This window comes from Eurosta solidaginis, chromosome 4 (assembly GCF_040869045.1).
Source record: "Eurosta solidaginis isolate ZX-2024a chromosome 4, ASM4086904v1, whole genome shotgun sequence".
NCBI classification, from domain to species: domain Eukaryota; kingdom Metazoa; phylum Arthropoda; class Insecta; order Diptera; family Tephritidae; genus Eurosta; species Eurosta solidaginis.
Genome location: NC_090322.1, coordinates 4,584,710 through 4,607,413, shown reverse-complemented (window position 1 = coordinate 4,607,413; position 22,704 = coordinate 4,584,710). Strand labels below are relative to the sequence as shown.

Sequence of the window (22,704 nt, the reverse complement as noted above, 5' to 3'; positions counted from 1 at the left end):
CGTTGCAGTCTCTTGGTTCTTCAACAATACTCTCTTGAATATGTGCACAACACTGCGAGGGTGTTTTGCGATGAGTTGAATACAGTCGGGGATGTGCAGTTGATGTAAGCAATAGTGTTAATGAAGCAGTATATTATCTGAGCTTGACGCCTTTGCTGTTGAAGTTGTGTCCATAGATGTTATATGATCCTTTTGTATAATCGCAGGGCCGCCAACAAATAAGGCTCAAATAAATCACAAATCTTCCTCGTGTTTTTCCGGCCGGAAACACATGGGCATTTCTCTGCTAGTCGTGGTTTCTAAATTTTTCACACTTCTTTTCTCCTTCACGGCCGGAAACTCAGGGCTTTTTTCGCTAGTGATCGCCGAATTTTTTCTTTTCTTTGTTTCGATACTTTTGTATCGCAACTTTCGCCCCATCCCCAGTCACTAGGTGTGTTCGCACGAAAACGCTCCCAAGTGGACACTAACCGTAGACCATAACAGCAGACCGTAACACTATTGAACATCTGTGCTGGCATCGAGGATTTAGCTACAGGTTCTATTTTGATGTCGACAGAAGTAAAATTTACAAGGGCTTAAATACATAAAGGTTTTAACCATCACTAGTCAAGTGGAAATTCATTTGGATGATAGCGATCCTTCAGATAGCTTTATTCGACATTTTCCTTTTCACCAACACAGGGTGAACAACTCCAAATTAAATCGATATTTTTGAATATTTTGTATTACAAATCGCAAAAATCGATTGTGAATACGCGATAACAACAAACCAGCTGATTTTGTTTACACTTTTTCTTGCACTTAACTGGTGGTCGATGCTTCAATGGAAAAAACGACAATTTTAATAACTTATAGGTAAGAGACTAAATCAAGATGATGGCGCTAAACCTTCTTGTAGCTCACCTTTCATTGCCTTAAGTAAATATTATTAGGGCCGTGTTTACCATTTTCAGTTAAGTTAGATCTTACATGGAGGAGAGCAATCGATCAGATAGGTTAATTTGACATTGTTTTCAGAAACACAGGGTGACCAATACCCGGTTAAATAGATAATTGTGAATATTTTATAGAAGCTGTTACAAAACTCTATTTTAAATACACGAAACTAGCCAAACAGCTGAATTTTGCTTTATAATAGTCGATTCTTTGGATGATTCACAATTATCGCTTACCATCTCTTGCACAACATTTTAACGTCAATCCAATCTACTGTGACTCTCACATAATCCATTGTGAATGATGCCACTTGCAGGAAGAAGCATATCTTTCAGAGAAATTCAATGCAAAAAAATTAAGAAAATTTTCACGCGAAAAATCTGAATTTTTCCAATTGGTAGTGCAATTAATTACTTAATCAATTGATTGATCGTCGATATCACCTACACGCGTATCATATATCGATCAAAATATGGAGCAAAGTGCAAAAAATAATAAAATTAAGCTAAAACCTTGAAGGAGTTGCATCCGTAATCAAAGTGAATGAGCAAAGAAAATCGCTGCGAATGGAAAAAGCTCATATAATAAAAAAAATAGAAAAACTGAAATGTGTTCCAAGTAATTTAGTGAAAAGTGTGCAAAAAAATAAACGAAGTGATTAAATTATAAGAAAGGAATTACTAAATCCATGCGTAACACTGAGCCGCCTGGCCAAATAAGCAAAATCACTTTTTTTTTTAGATATATTTTTTTGTTCAACCAGCGATTTGACAAAACGTCAGCAGCAGAGTCTGATAGTGGAGTTGCGGTCGCATCTACAAATACCACATACATATGTTTCCTGCTTAAACATATTTTTAGCGATAATTACAGCAAGACAATTGATATGTAAATGTAACGCGTTTATTTTTGCCCGTGAAAGCTTCAAGGCAAACGCTGTCGCCGTCATCGTCATTACCTTCACTCGTAGCCTTCAACGCTGTCATTGTCGTCGTCATCGTGGACGTTACAACGCCAATCAGCGCCCATACCAAACGGCATATCCTCGTTTCACACCTGTCTCGTACGTAGCACACCTTTACAATACACAACGTCACACCGTCCCCCCTACCCAATTGTCTACATCATCAGCTGCCATCGCACGGATACGCATGTACGTGTGCGCTTCGTTTGGCACGCGCAAAGACGCTTTTGCCACTGCACTTTGGCAGGTCGTATAGGAGATGAGTGTTAGCTTGACATGGGTTCACAAACCTTGGAGATATTACGCCAAGGCGTGTGGGCTTCATTGACCGGTGGCTGGTTCTACGATCCGCATCAAGGCGTTTTCTGTAATGTTGTACATCTATATTTATGGTTGTACCTGTTATGTTCACCATTTGTCGCATATCTGGTATGTAAATCGATCGAATGAGCACTTCAACAATTGGCATTTATAAATCACGAGGCGAGGAGGCAGCAAGACGACTGTGGTTTAAATGTAGCATCAAGGCAGTAGAGTACGTCACATGTAAAATACAATTTATCAGCGCTAGCGAACAAAAAACAAATTGAAAAAATCAGCAGCTGTTAATTATTTGCATGTAAATTTGTATACCGAGCGCCCGAACGCAAGAGCTTAATATGAATAGCAAAGATGCGCCCTGCCCACAAATGTTCACTTGCTGCATCGCTGCCTTCCGATTATCACATTTGTTTATTAATTTACATGTTTTTGTTTTATTGTGGACTCTTTGTTGTTCTAGTATTTTCCAAGTACTTGGCTAACATGGTGCATTTACTGTACGCTTACAAGTCTTACCATATTGCTGGTAAAATTGGCCAATATGGCGCTGCATCGATTATACGATCGTGCTCAAACCATGTCGGAGGCGAATCTCAAAAATCCTTTTTTCAAAATTACCAAGGAAACAGAGCCGCGGTGAGTATATTGTACAATAAGAGTTATATGCTGTGCAAATTCGTACAGGTGTTTGCGAGTCAAGAAAGAATGCGCGATTACCCTGCAGGAAATTTTAAGTTGCTTATGAGGGGCTTCTTGCTTCTAGCGAAATTTGACTTTGTTTCTTTATAAAAGGAGAAGTGGAAATTGTTCAGTCACCGTCCCATAGGGTATAAAGTAATTGAAGCACTTTGAGATAATATTTTCAAAATCAAATGGGATGGCCTAGAAGGTTTAATTAGATCATATGAATCCTTCCTGAGATGGTCGGGTTAGTACCTTAATAGGGTTTTTTATTCTAACGTACCGGATCGATATCGGACAAAGGACCATCAACATCGATAACACTCCCCAAAACCTTCGGGTAATGTCTTTATCGTTAATTCAACATTGACAACTGTGCAGCTTTTCCGGAGAGTCTGTTGTATTCTATACAAAAAGAAAATCTGCCTAAATCTGGAGAGAAATCTCACAAGAACACACATCATGCCATGCTGTTGTTGTTTTTGTAGCGATAAGGTTCCTCCCCGAAGGCTTTTTGGAGTGTTATCGTCCTTTGCCGGATACAGATCCGGTACGCTCCGGTAACACAGTACCATTAAGGTGCTAGTTCGACCACCTAGGGAACGATTTATGTGGCCACATTAAACCTTCAGGCCATCCCTCCCTCCCCACCCTCAAATTCCATGAGGAGCTTGGGGTCGCCAGAGCCGCGTCTGTTAGTGAAACAGGATTCGCCGCGGATAGGTGAGGTTGACAATTGGGTTTGGAGAAGCTATATATTGAGCTGGCAACCTGAAGGGTTGCGCTACACAGCCCCTTGAATCTGGTATTTTAGTCGCCTCTTACGACAGGCAAACCTACCGCCCCCTAACCCGCTGTGGGCAATTGGACTGGGTCATTATCCCTCCCCTTACTGTAAAAACTGCATCGAATTCAATTATAGGAGCATTGTATAGATGGCTTTGCACTAATAAACTCAAACTTAACGTTAACAAAACTAAGTTCATGGTTTTATCTAGGACGACCAATAGAGAATCACTTAATTTAGATCTAAAAATAATGAATACGAGCATTGAGGATGTCAAAATATTTAAGTACTTAGGGATCCTGATTGACAATAAACTGAGGTTTACAGATCATATTGTGTATAGTGTTGCCAAAATGGACAACCAAATTTGGATTTTGGAAGAGATCGTGTAAACTTATTAGTAAGAAATATAAGTAGAAAGTTTATAGATCAATCATAGAACCACACTTCTTATATTGCCCTACAATATTCTTTATTGCCAATGAAACACAAGTAGACAGGTTACAAATTATGTAAAACAAAGCTATGAGATTTATATTGAAAGTGAGGTACGACACTTCCATAAAGAGTATGCTTGAAGCACTAAACTGGCTGAGCGTGAAACAGTTGATATTTTACCATAGTATGAAATTTGTATATTATATCAAGCATGGTAAATTACCAGCCTACCTAAGGGAAAAACTTGTTTATGTGAATGAAACCCATTCTTACATAATGAGGGAAAATAATAATTTTAGATTACCTCTTCTCAAAACAGAAATGGACAAGCAAAATATATTTTACAAAGGCCTGAAATGTTTTAATTAACTACCTAATCATGTTAAAAATTGTGAAAACTTAAACACCTTCAATAAAAGTTTATTAGAATATTGCAAAACCCTTCCAATAAGATAAACTATTTTGTATCTGTATTTCATGTTACTGATCCTTGAGCGAGCACGGCAATCCAAATAGACACAGAGGAACCTTATGCATCAGGTCAAATACATATATCGCTCGCAATCAAATTAGGAAAGAATTCCTGAAAATATCGTCCCAGACAAACAGAGTGTTCATGTGAATCACGTATATTCCTACAACAATGATATATTATAATTACTTATGTTTACATAAAAGCTGGTACAGGGAGGATTGGAAACACGTCCTTTCCAACCGTCCGATAAGAGTGGCTCATTCTGCTGAGCTGCTAGCTTTTGGGTTGACCGGAATCAAATGCATTCCGACAGCATAAATAATAAAACTGTGTAATCATACGTCTTGGAGTAGGGCAGGATTGAAAACACGTCCTTCCAACCTCCCAATGATATGACTCCAAGACTCGCCCGTTGGGACCACCAGTTCGCGTGCTGATCGGAATCTCATGCATTCCGACACCCCAAACGCTAGAAATCCTATTATTATTAAAATGTATTTATAATTTGTAATAATCTAAGTTTTAGGCTTAAAACGCCGTAATAATAAATAAATAATAATAATAATAATTAAGCGTCTGAGCTAAGTTTAATGCTCATACAATTTATAACAACAACACGTTTCAATCACACAGTCTATGTTTTTTGAATGACGTACTCACTAATTCATTTATTACTTTTTAATTGAGAGCGCATTGCATGAAAAAACTGGAACAAATGTGATAATAAAGAGGTCAAAACCCTCAAATGATGCGAGAAAAGGCAAACAATATAAAACGGATTTCATCGTTTTTTTTTATGAGCAAAGCTCAAAACTCAATTAAAAGACTAGCTTGAATTTTTTCCTAATATTTTAATTTTTTTTTTTAATTTTTTTTTTTTTTTGTGGAAATGTTGAAATTTATTTTAAATTTAAGAAGAAAATAGTATTAAAATCACTCATTCCTGTATTGAGATCCCTTCTCTGTAATTCTTAGAAGGCCATCGACTATTGGCATGGATATGACAGTCATTTGATATATAGTAAGTTCGGCAAGGTTGTTTTTGAAGGCCATAGGCCGTATGCAGTTTTGTAAACTCATTCCCATGCACTGCCACATACACACACAAATATATGAATAGATATGCGCCAGTGCCAATATTAACAATATCCTTATTTGTATATAAAAGCGCTTGAGCCTTGAGGAGCATGCAAGAGCAAAAGGATGTAAAGGATTATGAACTGCTCGTTGAACTTTGGGTGGGTGTGTTCCGTTATGAGTTTGTGTTGGTATCTTGTTGCAATTTGTTTATAAACATTAAGTAAAGTGGTAAATATCGCGCGCAAGCATATTTGAATTTGTTCGTTTTCTAGCTTCTAATTTATGCGCAAACGCTTCCATTACTGAATTTTTATGCTTGCTTATTACAGAGAGATTGAGACTGGCATCGAAATGAAAGTAATGCACAACGATGGCTCACGCAATTCTGTGGAGCAAGCCATCAATGAGGCCAGTGAGGAGAATAGTATGATGTCCATGGAAAATGTAAATAGCATAATTGGTAAGTTATATCAAATTATCTCCCCATCAAAGTCTTTAAAGAAACTTACTTTTTTGACCTTTAAACCGTAGACCTCAAAGTGGACGTGCATCGCAAGAATAGTTCCGAGTCCTTTGAAATGTTGTTCTATCCTCCTTCCCTCGTCTCCGGCAATAGTCAACAGGATCAACAATCAATTGCTGGCTCTGTAAGCGTCACAAAATCCATACGTTCAACCACTGCTACGCTAACAGCTGGTGGTCTCAGCGTTTATCCAGAGCATGAATGTGAGCAGATCGGTGCAGCAGATGCGCTTAAACAGCTAAATAATTCTGTGACACCGATCAACGCTGCCACCACCACACGTCATTTTGAAGAATTTAAACGCCGTCATCAGCGGCGCCGACTTGAACGTCAAGGAAGCCTAGACTCTACAGCAGAGTCATGTATTGCTGCCAAATTGATACGCAATCAATCGGATACGACTGCAACACATTCGGCGTCACGAAATGAAACCTTTTTACATCCGCAAGCGGGGCAAGTAGCAAGTGCTGTGTTGATGGGTAAATCGGCCACAGCAGTGAAGTTGGCTGATAGCGCAGTGGGCGCTGCTTTACAACAAAACGCTACAACGACCACTATTAATACAACGCTGAATATGCCAGCAACAAATTCAACACCTACCCCTCCCACAACGAATGCAACAAGCTCCTCCTGCACCGTCAGCGGTGGTCGTGACACTGTAGTTGGTAGCTCTGCTTTAAATACGCCCAGAAGTATAACGTCGACCAAAAATAACCGCTTGCAGCGCCATCGCAGCTCTGAAACGCATGATGAACGCGTAAAGCAACAAAATCGCAGTGTCTTTCTACCCATTCATCATGAGCATCAATCACATAGCAGCGCAAGTAGTAGTAGCGCGCTAGCAGCAATGGGCGGCCGTAATTTAGATGGTGATGAATTGGATTTGAGCGAAATAAGCGGCAGCGTAAGTGGTGTGTCAGGGCATACGGATACGCGCGTCCGCGCGCTACAGTCGTGGACATTGGGTGAGTGATGGATAAATATATTTCGACTTCAATTTTACTTATAATTATTTTTAATACCTTCTCAGGTTCTTCATCAGACGTCTACATTGAGGACGATAGTTATACGAAATCTGATTTCGGAATCGAACAGCTGGATAGCCGTAATACTTGTCGCACAGCCTTTCTATTGAAGCAACAGCAACCTTTCAATCCACATTATTCACATCATCAGCCACAATTTTATCGCGCGCCACATCATCACCATAACAATCATGGTGTCGCCAACATACGAAAAGACTCAAGCAGCACAATGTCTGCGCTCCAACTACCTGTTGGTATTACTAAATCGGGAGCTGGCAGTAGCGGCGGCAGCGGAAGTGGCATGAAAAGACGAAGACATTCCAATGTAACCTCAATGTATAAAGGTGGCAGTGGTGGTGCAACGAGTCATACACATTCTGGCGCCGCTTTAGCTTCTAGTCAACAGCCGAGCGTGCGTCGCATTAAAAGTGCCGCGCTCGAAATTTCTTGCCCGAGACCATCTGTCTCAAACCTTAGCCCACATCCGAACAGCGTGGAGGCTATTAACGGTCAACAAATGATCAAAAATCCACAATCGGCCTTATTGCCGCCTCCCAGCAAGTGTTTGGTGCGTAACCCACATTTGAATTTGTGTCCAAAATTTGGTGGTAGTTTTGGTGGCGCGAGTAGCAGTAGCGGTGGTAGCAGTAATTTAAACTTCGGAACAACCGGTTCAACAACAGCACTTATTGAGCCAGTATCGCCTATTGTTGAGCAATCAGATGAGCGCGCTTCGTCGATGGATGTGACAATACAGCGCAGTGATTGTGCTATAGAACTCACAGATATCGATTTAGATAACTGTGGTGATGATGAAGAGGAGGAAGAAGAGGGCGATATAGAGGAGGGGAATGGGGAAAATGAAATAGAATTAGATGATAACGATGATAATGTTGATGACGAAGTAGATGATGTCCCAATACGCCGTAGACGGAAAGCATTAGGCTGTCATCATCACAGCGCTGAATCAGATGTAGGTGATATTCTAGCCGGCGATGATGATGATGTGGACAATGATGAAGATGATGAATTTAAGGACTTTGATGACGACTTAGAGAACGGAATTAGCGCGGAGCTAAAACTGGCAAATACCGAAACGCCAGTAAATCAGCCAAAGACTGATTTCACCGATGATTTCGATCACATACTTAATGGCTTGGAGCAAATACAACAGGACTTAAAGCGTTCAGCCGCGGAGAATAATCGCAAAGCTCATGTGTATGCCGCTGATAGCGATGATGAAGTGAATGAACCAACGAGAAAACAGCGTCAATTAATACGTTCACCATCTATGCGTGCTGCAGATACGTCTGGGCCTGACGGCGAAAACCCAACTCCATCACAAACAACACGCCAACGTCTACATTCCACCGACTCAGAAACGGACAATAATGGCTCGCGTTCTCCGCTGCTTAGCATCAAATCATGGCAAACAACTAATTCCAAAATCAAAGCTGCCGAAAAGGAAATGTACGTGGAAATCTCATCCCTACAAAAGCACAAAAATCGAGTAGGTCAGCATGTAAGCGCAAACGCCGTCCTGCCACAACATGCCTATGAAAGACAGCCTCAACATGCCGCGCGCGGTGAAGGGGACTCTGGTTGTCCATCTAGCGACTGTGAGCAGGTGAGCGCTAGCTCGAAGGACATGCTACTGTCAGGCATGGAATCCGCTATAAACGTCGCGCCACCTAAAGTGAAAATGGATACAATTAAGATGAAAAAAGATGTGGAGGAAGGATTAGAAAATAGAAGAAAGAATACACCAAGCACAAGCGGCAGTACTTCCAGTAATGGGAATGGCAAAAATCTGGGCGCTATACCAAAAGTTGTTAAGTATCGGGAAGTGAACGAAGCCTTGCATGGTAGCGGTGGAAGCACTCAACTACATAAGCGACGCGCTGGTAGTGCCGGTGCAGCCACTATAAATACTGAAATGTCTCTTGTGCCATTCAATGCACAACACAGCGTTACTTCTAAAACTGCTTCACGTACTTCCTCCTCCACTTCATCACGTAGCATAAGCGCCGACTCTTTTTCAGCTGATATACACAAAATGCTTTGGCTGATGACGGAGCATGGGCGGCCTGACGGCCCACAACAGGGTGTAACGGCGGCAAGTGGTGGCGCGCCGAATACCAGTGTCAGCACCGCTCCAACAGCAACTGCCAATATGTCGAACGCTCATCTTCAATTTTACCACGAAGCCTTGCAAGCATTGCATACCTATCCAGCAACGTCTACAGATGGTCTGTCGCTATCGGAGCGTATGTATTATCGAGAGAAAGCACGACGTAACTCCAAACAAATTTCTGAACCGGGTAACTCCTCAATTGGAGATTTTTCACATGCACATGAACTGCCTTCAGCACAATTAAGTAACCTGTCAGGTACAACAACTGCACCCATACGCAGCCTCAATCCACCGCTCGGCGTAGTTGTAGCATCTTCGTCATTGAATGCGCGTACCGTCTACAACGGCGCTGGTCTTTCAATTCAAGGACTCATTAATGTGCTCAACGATGAAGGTCAACAACGTTCATCGCAGGCGCGTTCTGGTAGTGGAAGCAATACAACTGCTGCTGGCGCTGCTATACTCAACATGGATGGTCATTATATAGAAAGTTATTGCGACTATTGGCGACCCGCTTGTATGCTTTCAACTGAGAAGCCCATTCCACCTAAAAGTTACTATAAATATCGCTTCAAGTGCTGTGGTTATGAACATGCATTTAAAATCTCAATGGATCGGCTAGAGTTATTGGCTCTCTTCGATCGTGATTTACACTGGTTTCATATATTGTTGTCCGTGTTTTTGAGTGCTTCTGTCGCCTATCTTGGCGCTACCATCCTACAGTTGGGCCATTATAAAGACTTGTGTGTATTTCTATTTTGCGGCGTTATAGCCAGCGCGCAGTATTCATTAGTGAAAAGTGTGCAGCCAGACGCGGCGTCGCCGATACATGGCTTCAATAAGACTGTAGCGTATTCACGTGCGATTTACTTTTGTGCTTGTAGTGGGGTACTGCTGCTTTGCGACAGATTAAAACGTGATTACGAACAGCTGCCAACCCCACCGGCAGAATTAAACTTCTTTGGTGTACGCTACTCTCCGCTTGTTTTCACTGCAACAATACTGGAAATGATGTACGTGTTTTTGTTGTGCTTCCCAATCATTTTCTCCCTTGGACTCTTTCCACAAATCAACACCTTTGTGATGTATTTGTTAGAGCAAATCGACATGCATGCGTTCGGCGGAAATGCCACGGGTAGTTTATTAGGTAAAGATTATTATACGGATAAAGTTAGAGTTCATTACATATTTCTTTCTTCTTCAGGTGCGTTTCTTTGTGTGCTACGCTCTATATTTGGGCTTATGCTGCTATATGGTCCGCTTTATAGCGCTCTGGCCGAGGGACGTGGAACCCAATTCATTATATTCTCCCTTTTTTGCGCCATTCTTGTACCGCTTGGTTATCATCTATCACGATCTGCCAGCGACTTCAGTCATTTGTGGGCGCTTATCAAAAACTGCATTGTCAGCACATATCACGATGATGACGATGACGATGAGCTAAGTGCGGCGACTATAGATGGAAGTGCGGCGAGTAGTCAAAAACTTACAACAAATACAACATTAAAAGGGCGCACGAAAAGCATAAGCGCACAACCTCGCGAACAAATCGAAATGTCTCCGCTGGATGATAAATTGACGACGGAAATTAGTGAGCGCCCTGAGCTTGATAATATAAATGTCGAAATAGAGCAAAAGAGCAGTAAATCGAAAGCATCTTCGCTAGGCAGTAGCAGCCAAACACTAGCAAAGACTTTGTCAAGCAACAAGAAGGGTATGACTAACTCAAATTCCTATGTTTCTGTCGCGAACGGTAGCGCGACAGGTAGTGGCGCGATTGTGATAGGTACGGAGAGCCTACAAGAAGCTGCACCAAGATTGGAAAACTGTAACGACGTACAATTGCTTGAAAATGCGGCGACCGAGGTGGAAACTACGGCTGTGACAACGCCCAATAATATGCCAAACATGATGGTTTGTGCCATAAAAGAAGCAGCAAATCAGAAAACGCTTACAAGCCCGGTTAAGCCAACAAATCAATCGCAACAATCCCAACATACAATGCCAACAACACCAGCTCAAGCAAACCTTGATGCCGAAGTGCAACAGCCTGCGGCTAATGATGAGGATGACAAAATGTCTAGTTCTTCCACTACAAACCCTGGCGATATATCTACTCTCACTGCTGGTGGCGTATGCGCTGATGTAGAAGCAGGCGCGTTAGCAATGGATGCCGGCGATTCGAATGTAGATGCTGAGAGTGATACACCGGACCCGCTGCCAAAAAAACTACAAGCAACAGTAACAATGCGTTTAAAGAACGATTTTGTGGTCACAACACTACTTGCACTAATCGTTTTTGGTCTACACTGCAGCACTGTATTCACAGTGCTTCAACCAGATCTGAATATAGTTCTGTATGCGTTTACAGGGGCGTTGGGATTGTTGCTGCACTACGTAATACCGCAAATGCGTAAACATATGCCTTGGTTGTGCTTCGCACGTCCCATACTTCGTCAAAAAGAGTACGGGCAATTCGAAGTATCACATGCGCCAAAGGTTATGTGGTTCGAAAAGGTATACATATATTTGTGTATGCTGGAACGTAATGTGATGTTTCCGCTTTTGGTTATTTCGGCGGTAACAGCCGATGCGCTGATAATTGCCGACAAGTTTGGAGTCCCTTGGGGTACGCTGATAGTGGCGATGTGCTCTTTGAAATGTGAGCAACATGTGAAAGGACAGTTTTAAAGTGTTTGTTACTAATAAAAATCTTATATTGCAGTGATTCGTAATGCCTACTCTGATCCCACAAATCAGTATCTAATTATGATGTTCACTGTTTTGTTCTTTCGCTACGATTTTGCCTTTGCAAGTGAAACGTTCCTTGTTGATTACTTTTTCATGTCGTTGGCCTTTCGCAAGTGCTGTGATTTTTTACTTAAGGTGAACATAAGATAAAAAGACGGAATCTTACATGCACTAACGCTAAAACGTAAACTTAATACATATATAGCCTTTAGTAGTTACATGACTCCTATGGAAGTTTTTCATCGTGCACTTTTAGACTTTTAGCGTTGGTGAATGTTGGAGCTTGATATAACAATGCACGATTTATATATGTATGTACTAAATCGCTATCCATTTTCCACTACCTAGCTACAATTTATCGTTACCTACATTGCGCCCTGGCAAATCACTTGGGGCTCGGCATTTCATGCTTTCGCACAGCCATTCAGTGTCCCACATTCGGCAATGCTTTTTCTACAGGCTGGTGTGTCGGCTATACTCTCGACGCCACTGAATCCATTTCTCGGCAGCGCTATTTTTCTAACATCTTATGTACGACCGATTAAGTTCTGGGAACGCGATTATAACACGCGGCGCATCGATCATTCCAATACGCGCTTGAGTTCGCAATTGGAACGCGATTTGGGTGCGGATGATAATAATTTGAATAGCATTTTCTATGAGCATTTAACACGTTCACTTCAACATTCACTATGTGGTGATCTATTGATGGGCCGCTGGGGCAATGTTAATCAAGGCGACTGCTTTGGTGAGTAAATTATGAACAAGTTTTTGACATGAGGCTTCCTAGGTTTCTCTCACTTTAGTCATAATTGTTTAAGAAATTTCATTTCATTTTACCTTTTTTCAAAAATATATTTCTTCTTCCGTGTTATTAGTACTGGCCTCAGATTACCTAAACTGCTTGGTGCACGTCATAGAGCTAGGCAATGGTCTGTGTACCTTTCAGATGCGCGGATTGGAATTTCGTGGCACCTATTGCCAGCAACGCGAAGTGGAGGCCATCACAGAGGACGTTGAAGATAATGACGGTTGTTGTTGTTGTGATCCAGGACATTTACCACGGATGTTGAGTGTTAATGCTATGTTCTCCACACGCTGGTTGGCCTGGCAAGTAGTAGCGGCACAATATGTGCTCGAAGGTTATTCGATATCAGATAATTTGGCTAGTGCTACGCTACAAGTCTTCGAATATCGAAAGGTGCTCATCACCTATTATATCAAAAGTATCATTTATTACGTAATCAAAAATCCCAAGCTAGACCAATGGCTCAACTCGGCACCAATACAGGAAGCACTTCAGCACACGCTTAGCCGTCAGTTTGTTGATCTTGATCCCATTTTCAATTACAACCTCGATGAAGATTTCGATTTTCGTGCTGTTGGCATCACACGCTCAAGTTTCTGCTATGTCTACCTCAGTTGGATAAACTATTGCTTTGATAAAAGAAAAGAGTGTCAAAATCCCACAACAGCTCCGGCTAACGCCAGCACTACTGGTAGTGCGCCGCCTCAACCAAACACACCTACTAACAACAATACTAACGCATACAACGACTCAAAAAGCACTCCGAATCTTTCCACAACACCAAACACAGCGGCTAGCAAATCACAGTCGCAGCAACAGTTGCGCACGCGCCCGCAGAAGAGCGCCACAATGAGCGGTAGCACAACGATTAACTCTTCAGAGCACATAGCGATTTCGCCATCATTTGCCAACATTTCTCGTCAAACCTCAGAATCGGCCCCGGGCCTAAGTGGAGCTGGCCTGTCGATAGGACCTGGCGGTGGTAGCTACATGACGGCTGTTGGTGTCCCTACGCCACTCGATAACAGCTTTGCAAATAGCGCGGCTACAGTAGGTGCAAGCATCTCTGCAGCAGCAAAAATGCCCACACTGAGTCAACAAATGCGCGGTAGAACCGGCGCACAGAATATGAAAGGGCTGCGCAAGGAAGCATCACCTGCGGCAAGCGCGACAGCAGCGACGGCATCTAATGTATATCACGTCGGTGGAAGCGAACGCGCGGCTTCAGAAGAGACAAATCGTGAGCGACCATTGCTCAAAAGTAAAGTTCCAAGCGTAACAAAGGATTCGCCAATCGTTTCGCTTTGTTTGGCATTGGGTTTATTGGCACGTCGTTCATTAGCCAATGCATCTCACAGTTCCCTGACTGGGGTAGAATTCTTTTTGCATGGCCTACATCAGCTCTTCAAGGGCGACTTCCGTATACAATCACCGCGAGACGAATGGGTTTTCGCTGATATGGAGTTGTTGCATGCAGTGGTAGCGCCTGCTGTTAAGATGGCGCTTAAATTGCAACAAGATCATATCTCAAATCCAGATGAGTTTCATTTTCCAGATGCGTTGTATGAAGCAATTCACACTTGCGCCAAAGATCTGGTAATATCACACGAAGCCGATCCGGTTTGGCGCAGCGCCGTACTGAGAGGTGCGCCAAATTTACTTGCTTTGCGACATGTGATGGAGGATGGCTCTGACGAATATCGCATCATAAGGCTGACAAAACGTTTCTTAAGCTTCAGAGTTATCAAACTCAATCGCGAATGTGTGCGCGGTTTGTGGGCCGGTCAACAACAAGAACTTATCTATTTGCGCAATCGTAACCCCGAACGCGGTAGCATACAAAATGCCAAGCAAGCGCTAAGGAACATCATTAATTCCAGTTGCGATCAACCAATAGGCTATCCCATTTACGTTTCACCGCTAACCACTTCATATGCTGATACAAATGAGCAACTTTGCAAAGTAATCGGTGGCGCCATTACGCTTGAGTCGATAAAATCGAATGTGTTTGATTGGTGGCAGCGTATACGTGAACGGTGTCGGCAAGGCTGCAGCTCTGGCTCGGCAATGGAGAACTCTAACCTTGGCATAGGCATTACAGGTGGCATGGGCAGCGCGACAGCTGGTAGTGGCGAATCTGGCGGTGAAGTAGCGCCAATTTATATCTCAGCGCCGCTTTACAATACGCTTACCGTAGGTAATCTATTCGGCTGTCGTCCAGTACATGGCGTTACAGTGCCAACAAGTATTGGCGGTAGCCTATGTACTCAATTTGGAAGTGAAGGGGCTGTTGTTACGCCCTTGTGGCGTTGTCCGGTTGTTACTGCGAAACCAGCCTTGCTTGCCGGTTTACTAAATCGTGAGCGCGAGCAGGAGCACGAGCGCGAACGTGATCAGCTGCGTGGTGTTGGCATACGCGTTTCGCATTCGTTGTCGCGTGCAGAACGGGAACGACGCGTAACTTTACCTATAGCAAGTACCAGCAGCACGAGTACTGGAGAAGGTAATAATAGCGCAGCAACAAACGCGTTGAAAACTGCTGAACCAAAAACGGGAGGCAATGGCGAGATGCAGTCCAGTACGGGCAGTCCACGCTACACAAAAATATCCAGCTCATCGGGTAGTCTCGGTATTGGCAGCATAATAACAACACCAGGTGATTATCCGCGCAAGTCAAAAGGTCCCATAAGCCTGACTGCTGCAGCGGCGTTGGCAGCGAACGGACGAAGTGGTGTACCTGAGTTGAGTAGCAAATCCAGCAGTACTGATATGGTGGCGTCATTGGCAGCAGCGGGGCATGTGCCGCGTATCGGGCTTTATAAAAAAGTTGTAATTATCGATGATTTTGAGGTAATAATTAAAATTTGTTTACTTTTAACAGTTATTGAACTAATTATATTCTACCTTTTCATTTAAGATTTTTGATCGCATCGATGTCGGACGTCGTTTCAACATGTTTTGGCCCAGCGAGGAAATGCGGGCTAAAGGCGGACGTTCAGCTTGGAAAGATTGGCTGCCTTGCATTGGCATGGTTGGTTATGTGGTGCACTTTTGGATGCCCGGCCATCGCGATCTATTATTCCGTTCCCCTTTTAGCCGCGTTGTCTATCTGGTCGCCATGAATGGATATTACGTGCCTGTTGGCGAATTTGGTGTGCGCGAATATGATCCCGTACGAGATGGCGAAGACGGTCTCAGTGAAGAAGAGGAGATGGCTACTGCTGCAGCCGGTGTATTGGTAGCAATGCGTGCAGTTAATGCGCGACGTAGCTCAGTGCAACACGAACTACATGAATTAGATGAGCTGCAGCAGGAGCGCGAGCGTGTATATATGCGCGGCGAAGGTTTGACGCCTATATTGGGCAGCAGTCTTGAGTCACCCACCTCACATTTAATAGGAAGCGTTGGTGCAGTTGTTGACGCTTACACGGAAAACGTCGCTACGACTGAAAGTAACAAAACGGAAGTAAGAAGCACACCCGTCACAGAAATGCCAAGTGTGAGCGGGTTAATGACGACGAGTGTATGCAGCACGAATGTACAAATGCGCGCAGTGAGCAGCAGTAGCTCTGAAGATGAATCAGAATTGCTGAATTACGAAATGCAAAGACGTGAGCAATTCTTCAATATGTGGAAATTGATGTCAGAGCAAAAAGATGCAGGACTTAAAGAAGCCGAAAAGGCAAAACGTTTAGAAGCAGAGGAGAATAAAAAGAACAAACAAAATGAGATGACACCGCTTTCACCAGAGACCGAAGCAGTTGACACAACGTCGGAAAATAGAACGGAGGACGTGACTGAGGAGCAAAAAGATGTGGCAAACGCGACGTCGCCGTGTACCGAAGAGGAGTTAGAAGAAAGGCAAGAATCGCGAGAAGAAGAGAGTATAAGTTTAGAACAAGAAGACAAATCCAACGCGCCACAGCTGGAGCTGGAGGAGGCGTTGCCAGAGTGTAGCGACGTTTAACAGCAATCGTGGTTGCCAAGCGACACAGCCAATTTAATAAAATTCGTTTTAATTGTTGTTGAACTGAATCAATATTCATACTGAATTTGCGCGCATGTGTCACAATTTTATGCCTTGTATGAAGGCAAAAAAAAAGAAGTTTTAAAAATAATACAAAAAAATTGTTGAATTTAAACGCTTAAATGGCGGCTGCATCTAATAGCCAGCAAATGAGCAGAAACAAAAGATAAAAAAATCGTTTGTAACTATTTAACATGATTATCGCGTGTTAATGTAAGGACTTCGTTTTAAATATACCTAGTTATTTTCTTATTTTTTTAACTATGTAAGGTTGTTGTATTTGTAAGCACAGAATCAAAAAAAAAAAAAAAAAATTGAAATAATACCTGTAGAAAATTTTCCAAATCATACATACATATGTGCATATAACTGAAGCGCAAAATAAGTTAAATAATGCATAGCAGAAAAATACAAGTATAAGAAAATATAGCATTTTAGTTAAGTGTAAAAAATATAAGTAAAACATTATTTCAAATAAAATATAAAGAAAAACAAATATACATACTCATTCCTAGAGCAATTGCAAATCTTCCTATTGTACCTACATAATAAGCATAGCGCATACATAAATAAATTTTTAAATACATACATACATACACAAGCATATGTACATACATTTATAAATTTACATACCTTAGCCATTACGCCAAAAACAAAAAAAGAATATATATATATAAAGTACATATATACATACATATTTGTAGAAGAATTAAGTTCATAAAAGCCAAACATAAGCGCTTTAAAATTATTTAAAAATATCTAACATGTTCGTTTTTATTTTTAGTTTTATAGGCGAGACATAAAACCTTTTTTTGTTTTAGTTAAAATGGAAAATAATAAATAATTATTGTAAATAAGAAACGTTTTTATATAAAATGAATAAAAATTGTTTATACATATAAAAATCATAACACATTAACTTCTTTGCTATTTTTGTTTTAAATTTTTTACTTTGGTCTTGAGAGCCGCTCCTAGAAATATTATTACTGTAATTTTATTCGAAGCTTTGCATTTAAACTTCGAATGTTCGATTAGATGGTGTGAAAAATTTATTTGGTGAAATATATCCAAAAAATTGTAAACTTAAAAACAAAACGCCCGAAAGAGATTTTTGACTTACGAAAGAAGTATTCGAATGTCGATTTATAATTCATGGTAACACAAATCACAGTTTGAATTTTTATTTTTTACCAATGGTGGTATTTACGCCTATTTTCTTTTCTTTATTTTTCGGTGAAAAAAAAAATGTTTTGCGTCTGGAATGTAAAACACACATAATAAGAGCAAAAACATATATAGAAAAAAACGCTGTACTGAAATCAGTATAAGGTGATGCCATTGCTTATTCTTGTGATTTTGGAGAAAGTCTAATAACCAACACGAAATAATGCAAAATCTCTTTTTTTAACATTCCGGAGAATTGGATCTGAATTCGTTTTGCTATAAAATTTTATAGCAAATTTTTTTCTAATACGGTGAGTATTTGAAAATTTTAAAACAAAAAATATGTTTTTGGTTGGAAATTGCTGGAAAAAGATAAATGTCGGTCGTCTTTCAAAACATTTTCTTTATTTTATTTTTGATTTTTGTTCTGCTACTCTTGCTTTCTTTACCGAGATGTTGAGGTGTATGTCTTCAGAATCCTAAGTTTTGCCACGTTTGGTCCCTTCATATATCACTTATAAAAACTTTGTAATATTACGAACATATTTAAAAAAAAAAAGTTTTAGATAAATAAGAATTAAATAAAGTAATAAAAAGAAAACTGAACAAATACCGCTGTAAAATTGTAAATATTTTTGTAAGTAAAAAATTTTTGTAAGTAAAAAAATTTTTAAAATTACAATAACAAAAAAATAAAAATCTAAAATTTAATAAATGTTCAAAAGAGAAAAATAATTTTTGCAACTTAAACTTAAATTGAAAATTTTAAAACAAATAAAAGAATTAACATTGGAGATTTGGGTGAATTTTAAATAAATTGCAAAAAATAGTTCTTATAGATTTAAAGAAATCAATTGAAATTTTTTGAATAGTTTAAATTATAACACAAATCGGTAATGCAACAATGTTTCAGCTTTATGCTTTAAGTTTTAGCAGTGTGCTAGGGAATTAAACAAATCTCGGCGCAAGTAATTTGTCACTGTTCTAAATAAGTAGATTGATTTTTTATAGTAAATCGGCCAAAGGGTGGGAAAGCCCCTCATCCAAACGATTGACTTTCTATCAAATATATGTAGGTTGCTTTCCAACCAAGTATTGTCCTTAATTTTGTCTCCAAACTTCAGAGAAAGTAATTTTTCAGAGATATTGAATTTTTGTAATTTTTTTCGATACTTCTATTTTTAAATCAGCAAAAAAAAAGTATTTTTTAAATAAAATTGATTTTTTTCAAGGTTTTAATAGGAAAAAATATTTTCAAAAAAAAAAAAAACCAACCAACCCGAAAGTGTTAGCAAAAAACCAACAACAACAACAGAAAAACAACACGAACATAAGTATGTATATTGAGGATTATTTAATAAGTAAAAGAACCAAATACACAACTAAATAAGAAACCACTGATTGCGGTAAAAGGAAATAAAAACAAAAAACATAAAATATTAGAAAGAGAAGCTCTCATGTTGCCTTGAAAAATTAGACTGATTTTTTCTACACTTTAACTATAAAACACAAATAACAAATAGGCAGTCATAATATGCAGTATAACATACATATACATATAATCAAATATAACAAATAATATTTATTGGAAATTTAAGAATGCAGCAAAAAATTAATTTAAAAAATAAAAAAAAAAACATATTTTTTAAAATTTGTGAAAAACGCGCTCAAAATAGAATCACAAAAACAAATTTAAACAACATAAATATGTGCGTATTATAAATTACAAATTATTTAACAGAAAATGATTTCAAATTAATTCTCTTAGAAAAATTAATTAAACAAAAATATAGTAAATACAAAAAAAAAAAACCTAATAAAAAGAAAAAAAATCTAGTTGAATTTTGTTGTTGAACAATATGCATATGTACATATATGTAAAAATATTAATTATTGTACTGAAAAAATTAAATTTAAAATAAAAATGTAATTACACCTTAACAAAACGCGTGAAATGAAAATAAACCACACAAAAAAACAAAGCCATACAATAATTGGCATATTCACGTCAGCTTCGTTGTGAAGTTATCTCGTTAAAATGTATTAGTCTCCAGTGAATTTTGTTTTTGTGTACTGAATAAATAATTTAACTACATAACCAAATAAGCAAGTATGAGCAATCTTTTTTTTTTGTTTAATTAACGCCAAAAGCGAGCACTGATCGATCTGGCGATAAATCGTACGTAGCAATTCAACCGTTAGCGATAGAACCTTGAATCGAAGTGTGGATTAATCTACAAATAGGTGGCAAAACAAGAGTTTAAAATACCGTGCTTGATTGAAGAGATATAAGGCAATTAAGGCGCTGGGTCATTTGTGTACTGATAAATTCCTATTCGTGCCCTGAAGGGTTAATGATGGAACTTTGATTCAAATAACGTTTTAATCTACAAATAAAATACTGATTCCTTCTAAGCAAATGTACTCTATCATTCCTTTATTTATCTATTTACTATTTATTAAATATATTATATGTTGTACCCTTTTCTTAGCCATAGTCATTAGCTTTAAGTTTCAAGATTAGATTGTTCCTATTTTATGCCTTTTACCGACTAGCACTGTAAAATAATTTTTGTCAAATTGTTGTGCTGGGATGAATTGCCTAATAAATACAAATACAAATATGTCAAATAAGTTTCTATGTAAGGTAAAGAAAAACAATTTAAGAAAATGTTACTGGGTTCAAGAGATATAAGGCAATTTAGGTGATGGGTCTTTTGTGTACCGATAAATTGCATTTTTTGTCATGAAGGGTTAATGATGGAACTTGATATCAAATTGTGCATTAACGTACAAGTATATACCTATTTATTGTAAACATTTTTTTTTTACTTTTGCTTGGGTGAAGAGATATGCACAATGAACCGTTTATTGACAAATACTGACATCCAAACCGATTATTGTGTATATCTCTTGAACCAAACAAATTTTCAAATTTTTTTTGTTTCACCATATGGCTACTTACATGTAGATTAAGGTATTTTCATTCACGGTTCTATCGTTAACGGTTAAGGCGCTAAGTGCATTAATTGATTTTTCGATTATTATTGTTGCCTTTGCATATGTATCTTCAACCAAGCCAAATGTCAAAATTTTTGTTTTTGCAATATATAGGCATCCCTTTGTAGATTATTTCACAATTTGATATCAAGTTCCCTCATTAAACCTTCAAGGTGAAAATCGAATTTATCGGTACACAAATGACCCAGCACAAGAATCTCATGAACAAATTAAGATTTTCTAAATTTTCTTTTTATATCATATATCTACTTACATGTAGATTAAGGCGCAATTTCATTCAAGGTTCCATCATTAACGGTTCAAAAGATATATCAAAATGGAACACTAATCGAAACCCCGATTAATGCACTTAGCGCTTTAACGGTTAACGACAGAATCGTCAGTGAAAATGTGCCTTAATCTACAAGTAAGTAGCTATATGGACAAACAAAAAAAATTTTGAAAATTTGTTTGGTTCAAGAGATATACACAATAATTGGTTTGGATGTCAGTATTTGCCAATAAACGGTTCATTCTGCATATCTCTTCACCCAAGCAAAATTCCAAAAAAAAAAAATTTGCAATACATAGGTAAATACTTGTAGATTAATACACAATTTGAAATACAGTTCCATCATTAGCCCTTCAGGGCAAAAAATGCAATTTATTGGTACACAAATGACCCATCACCTAAATTGCCTTATATCTCTTGAACCCAGTAAGATTTTCTTAAATTGTTTTTATTTGCCTTACATACCAACTTATTTGTAGATTAAAACGTTATTTGAATCAAAGTTCCATTATTAACCCTACAGGGCAAAAATAGGAATTTATCAGTACACAAATGACCCAGCGCCTTAATTGCCATATATCTCTTCAATAAGGCACGATATTATAAACTTTTGTTTTGTATTATATAGCCACATATTTGCAGATTACTTCACAATTTGATTCGTTCTATCGCTACTGGTTCAATTTCCACGTACGATTTATCGCTTGATCGATCAGTGCTGACTACTGACTGCTTTTTGTGTATATCTTTTGAAAAAGGCAAATTTTAAAAATTTTTTGTTTGCATTCATACAGCTACCTAATGCAGATTGATCCACAGTTTGATTCAAGGCTCTATCACTAACGGTATAGACGCTAAGTGGATTAATAGGTTTTTCGATTATTACTGTCCATTTCTTGAAGCAAGCCATATGACAATGTTTTTGTTTTTGAATATATATGTATCCACCTGTAGATCAGTCCACAAGTTGTTATAATGTTCCTCCCTAACCATTCATGCCGAAAATTTGAATTTATCGGTACGCTGATGACCCAGTGTCTAAATTGCTCTATATCTCTTGAACCAAGCAAGATTTCAAAACTCTTGTTTTGCATTATATAGCGGCCTACCTGTAGATTACTTCACAATTTGATTTAAGTTTCTATCATAAAGGGTTTAAGAGATTCCTAAATTACTTGTTTGCAGAATATAGCCGCTTACTTGAAGATTGAATCTAAAATTTGCTTCACGGTTCTATCATAATCGGTTCAAAAACTTGGAAAGATATCCGGTTTATACAAAACTACTGATGACTA

The 22,704-nt window shown here is 39.1% G+C and overlaps 1 protein-coding gene across 2 annotated transcripts; it reads left to right on the top strand.

The window, feature by feature from the left end:
• Positions 1–1,276: 1,276 nt before the first annotated feature.
• Positions 1,277–16,998, top strand: pcx (pecanex). Of its 2 annotated transcripts, XM_067779701.1 has the most exons (11): positions 1,277–2,332; positions 2,685–2,860; positions 6,015–6,145; positions 6,217–7,173; positions 7,239–10,514; positions 10,572–12,029; positions 12,093–12,253; positions 12,467–12,866; positions 12,997–15,632; positions 15,675–15,776; positions 15,844–16,998. In XM_067779701.1, exons 1-11 carry the CDS (start codon positions 2,180–2,182, stop codon positions 16,891–16,893), a joined length of 10,500 nt encoding a protein of 3,499 aa, XP_067635802.1. In that variant the 5' UTR covers positions 1,277–2,179; the 3' UTR covers positions 16,894–16,998. The 2 variants fall into 2 exon arrangements, with proteins under 2 accessions (XP_067635802.1, XP_067635801.1); XM_067779700.1 differs by having other exon boundaries at positions 12,997–15,776.
• The last annotated feature ends 5,706 nt before the right edge of the window (positions 16,999–22,704 follow it).

Excerpts from the sequence above, each read along its gene's own strand:
- pcx (XM_067779700.1), top strand. The coding sequence starts at position 2,180 with ATGGGTTCACAAACCTTGGAGATATTACGCCAAGGCGTGTGGGCTTCA. Across the intron at positions 2,333-2,684 it reads CACCATTTGTCGCATATCTG|TATTTTCCAAGTACTTGGCT; the intron begins GTATGTAAATCG and ends TTGTTGTTCTAG. Across the intron at positions 12,867-12,996 it reads TAATCAAGGCGACTGCTTTG|TACTGGCCTCAGATTACCTA; the intron begins GTGAGTAAATTA and ends CCGTGTTATTAG.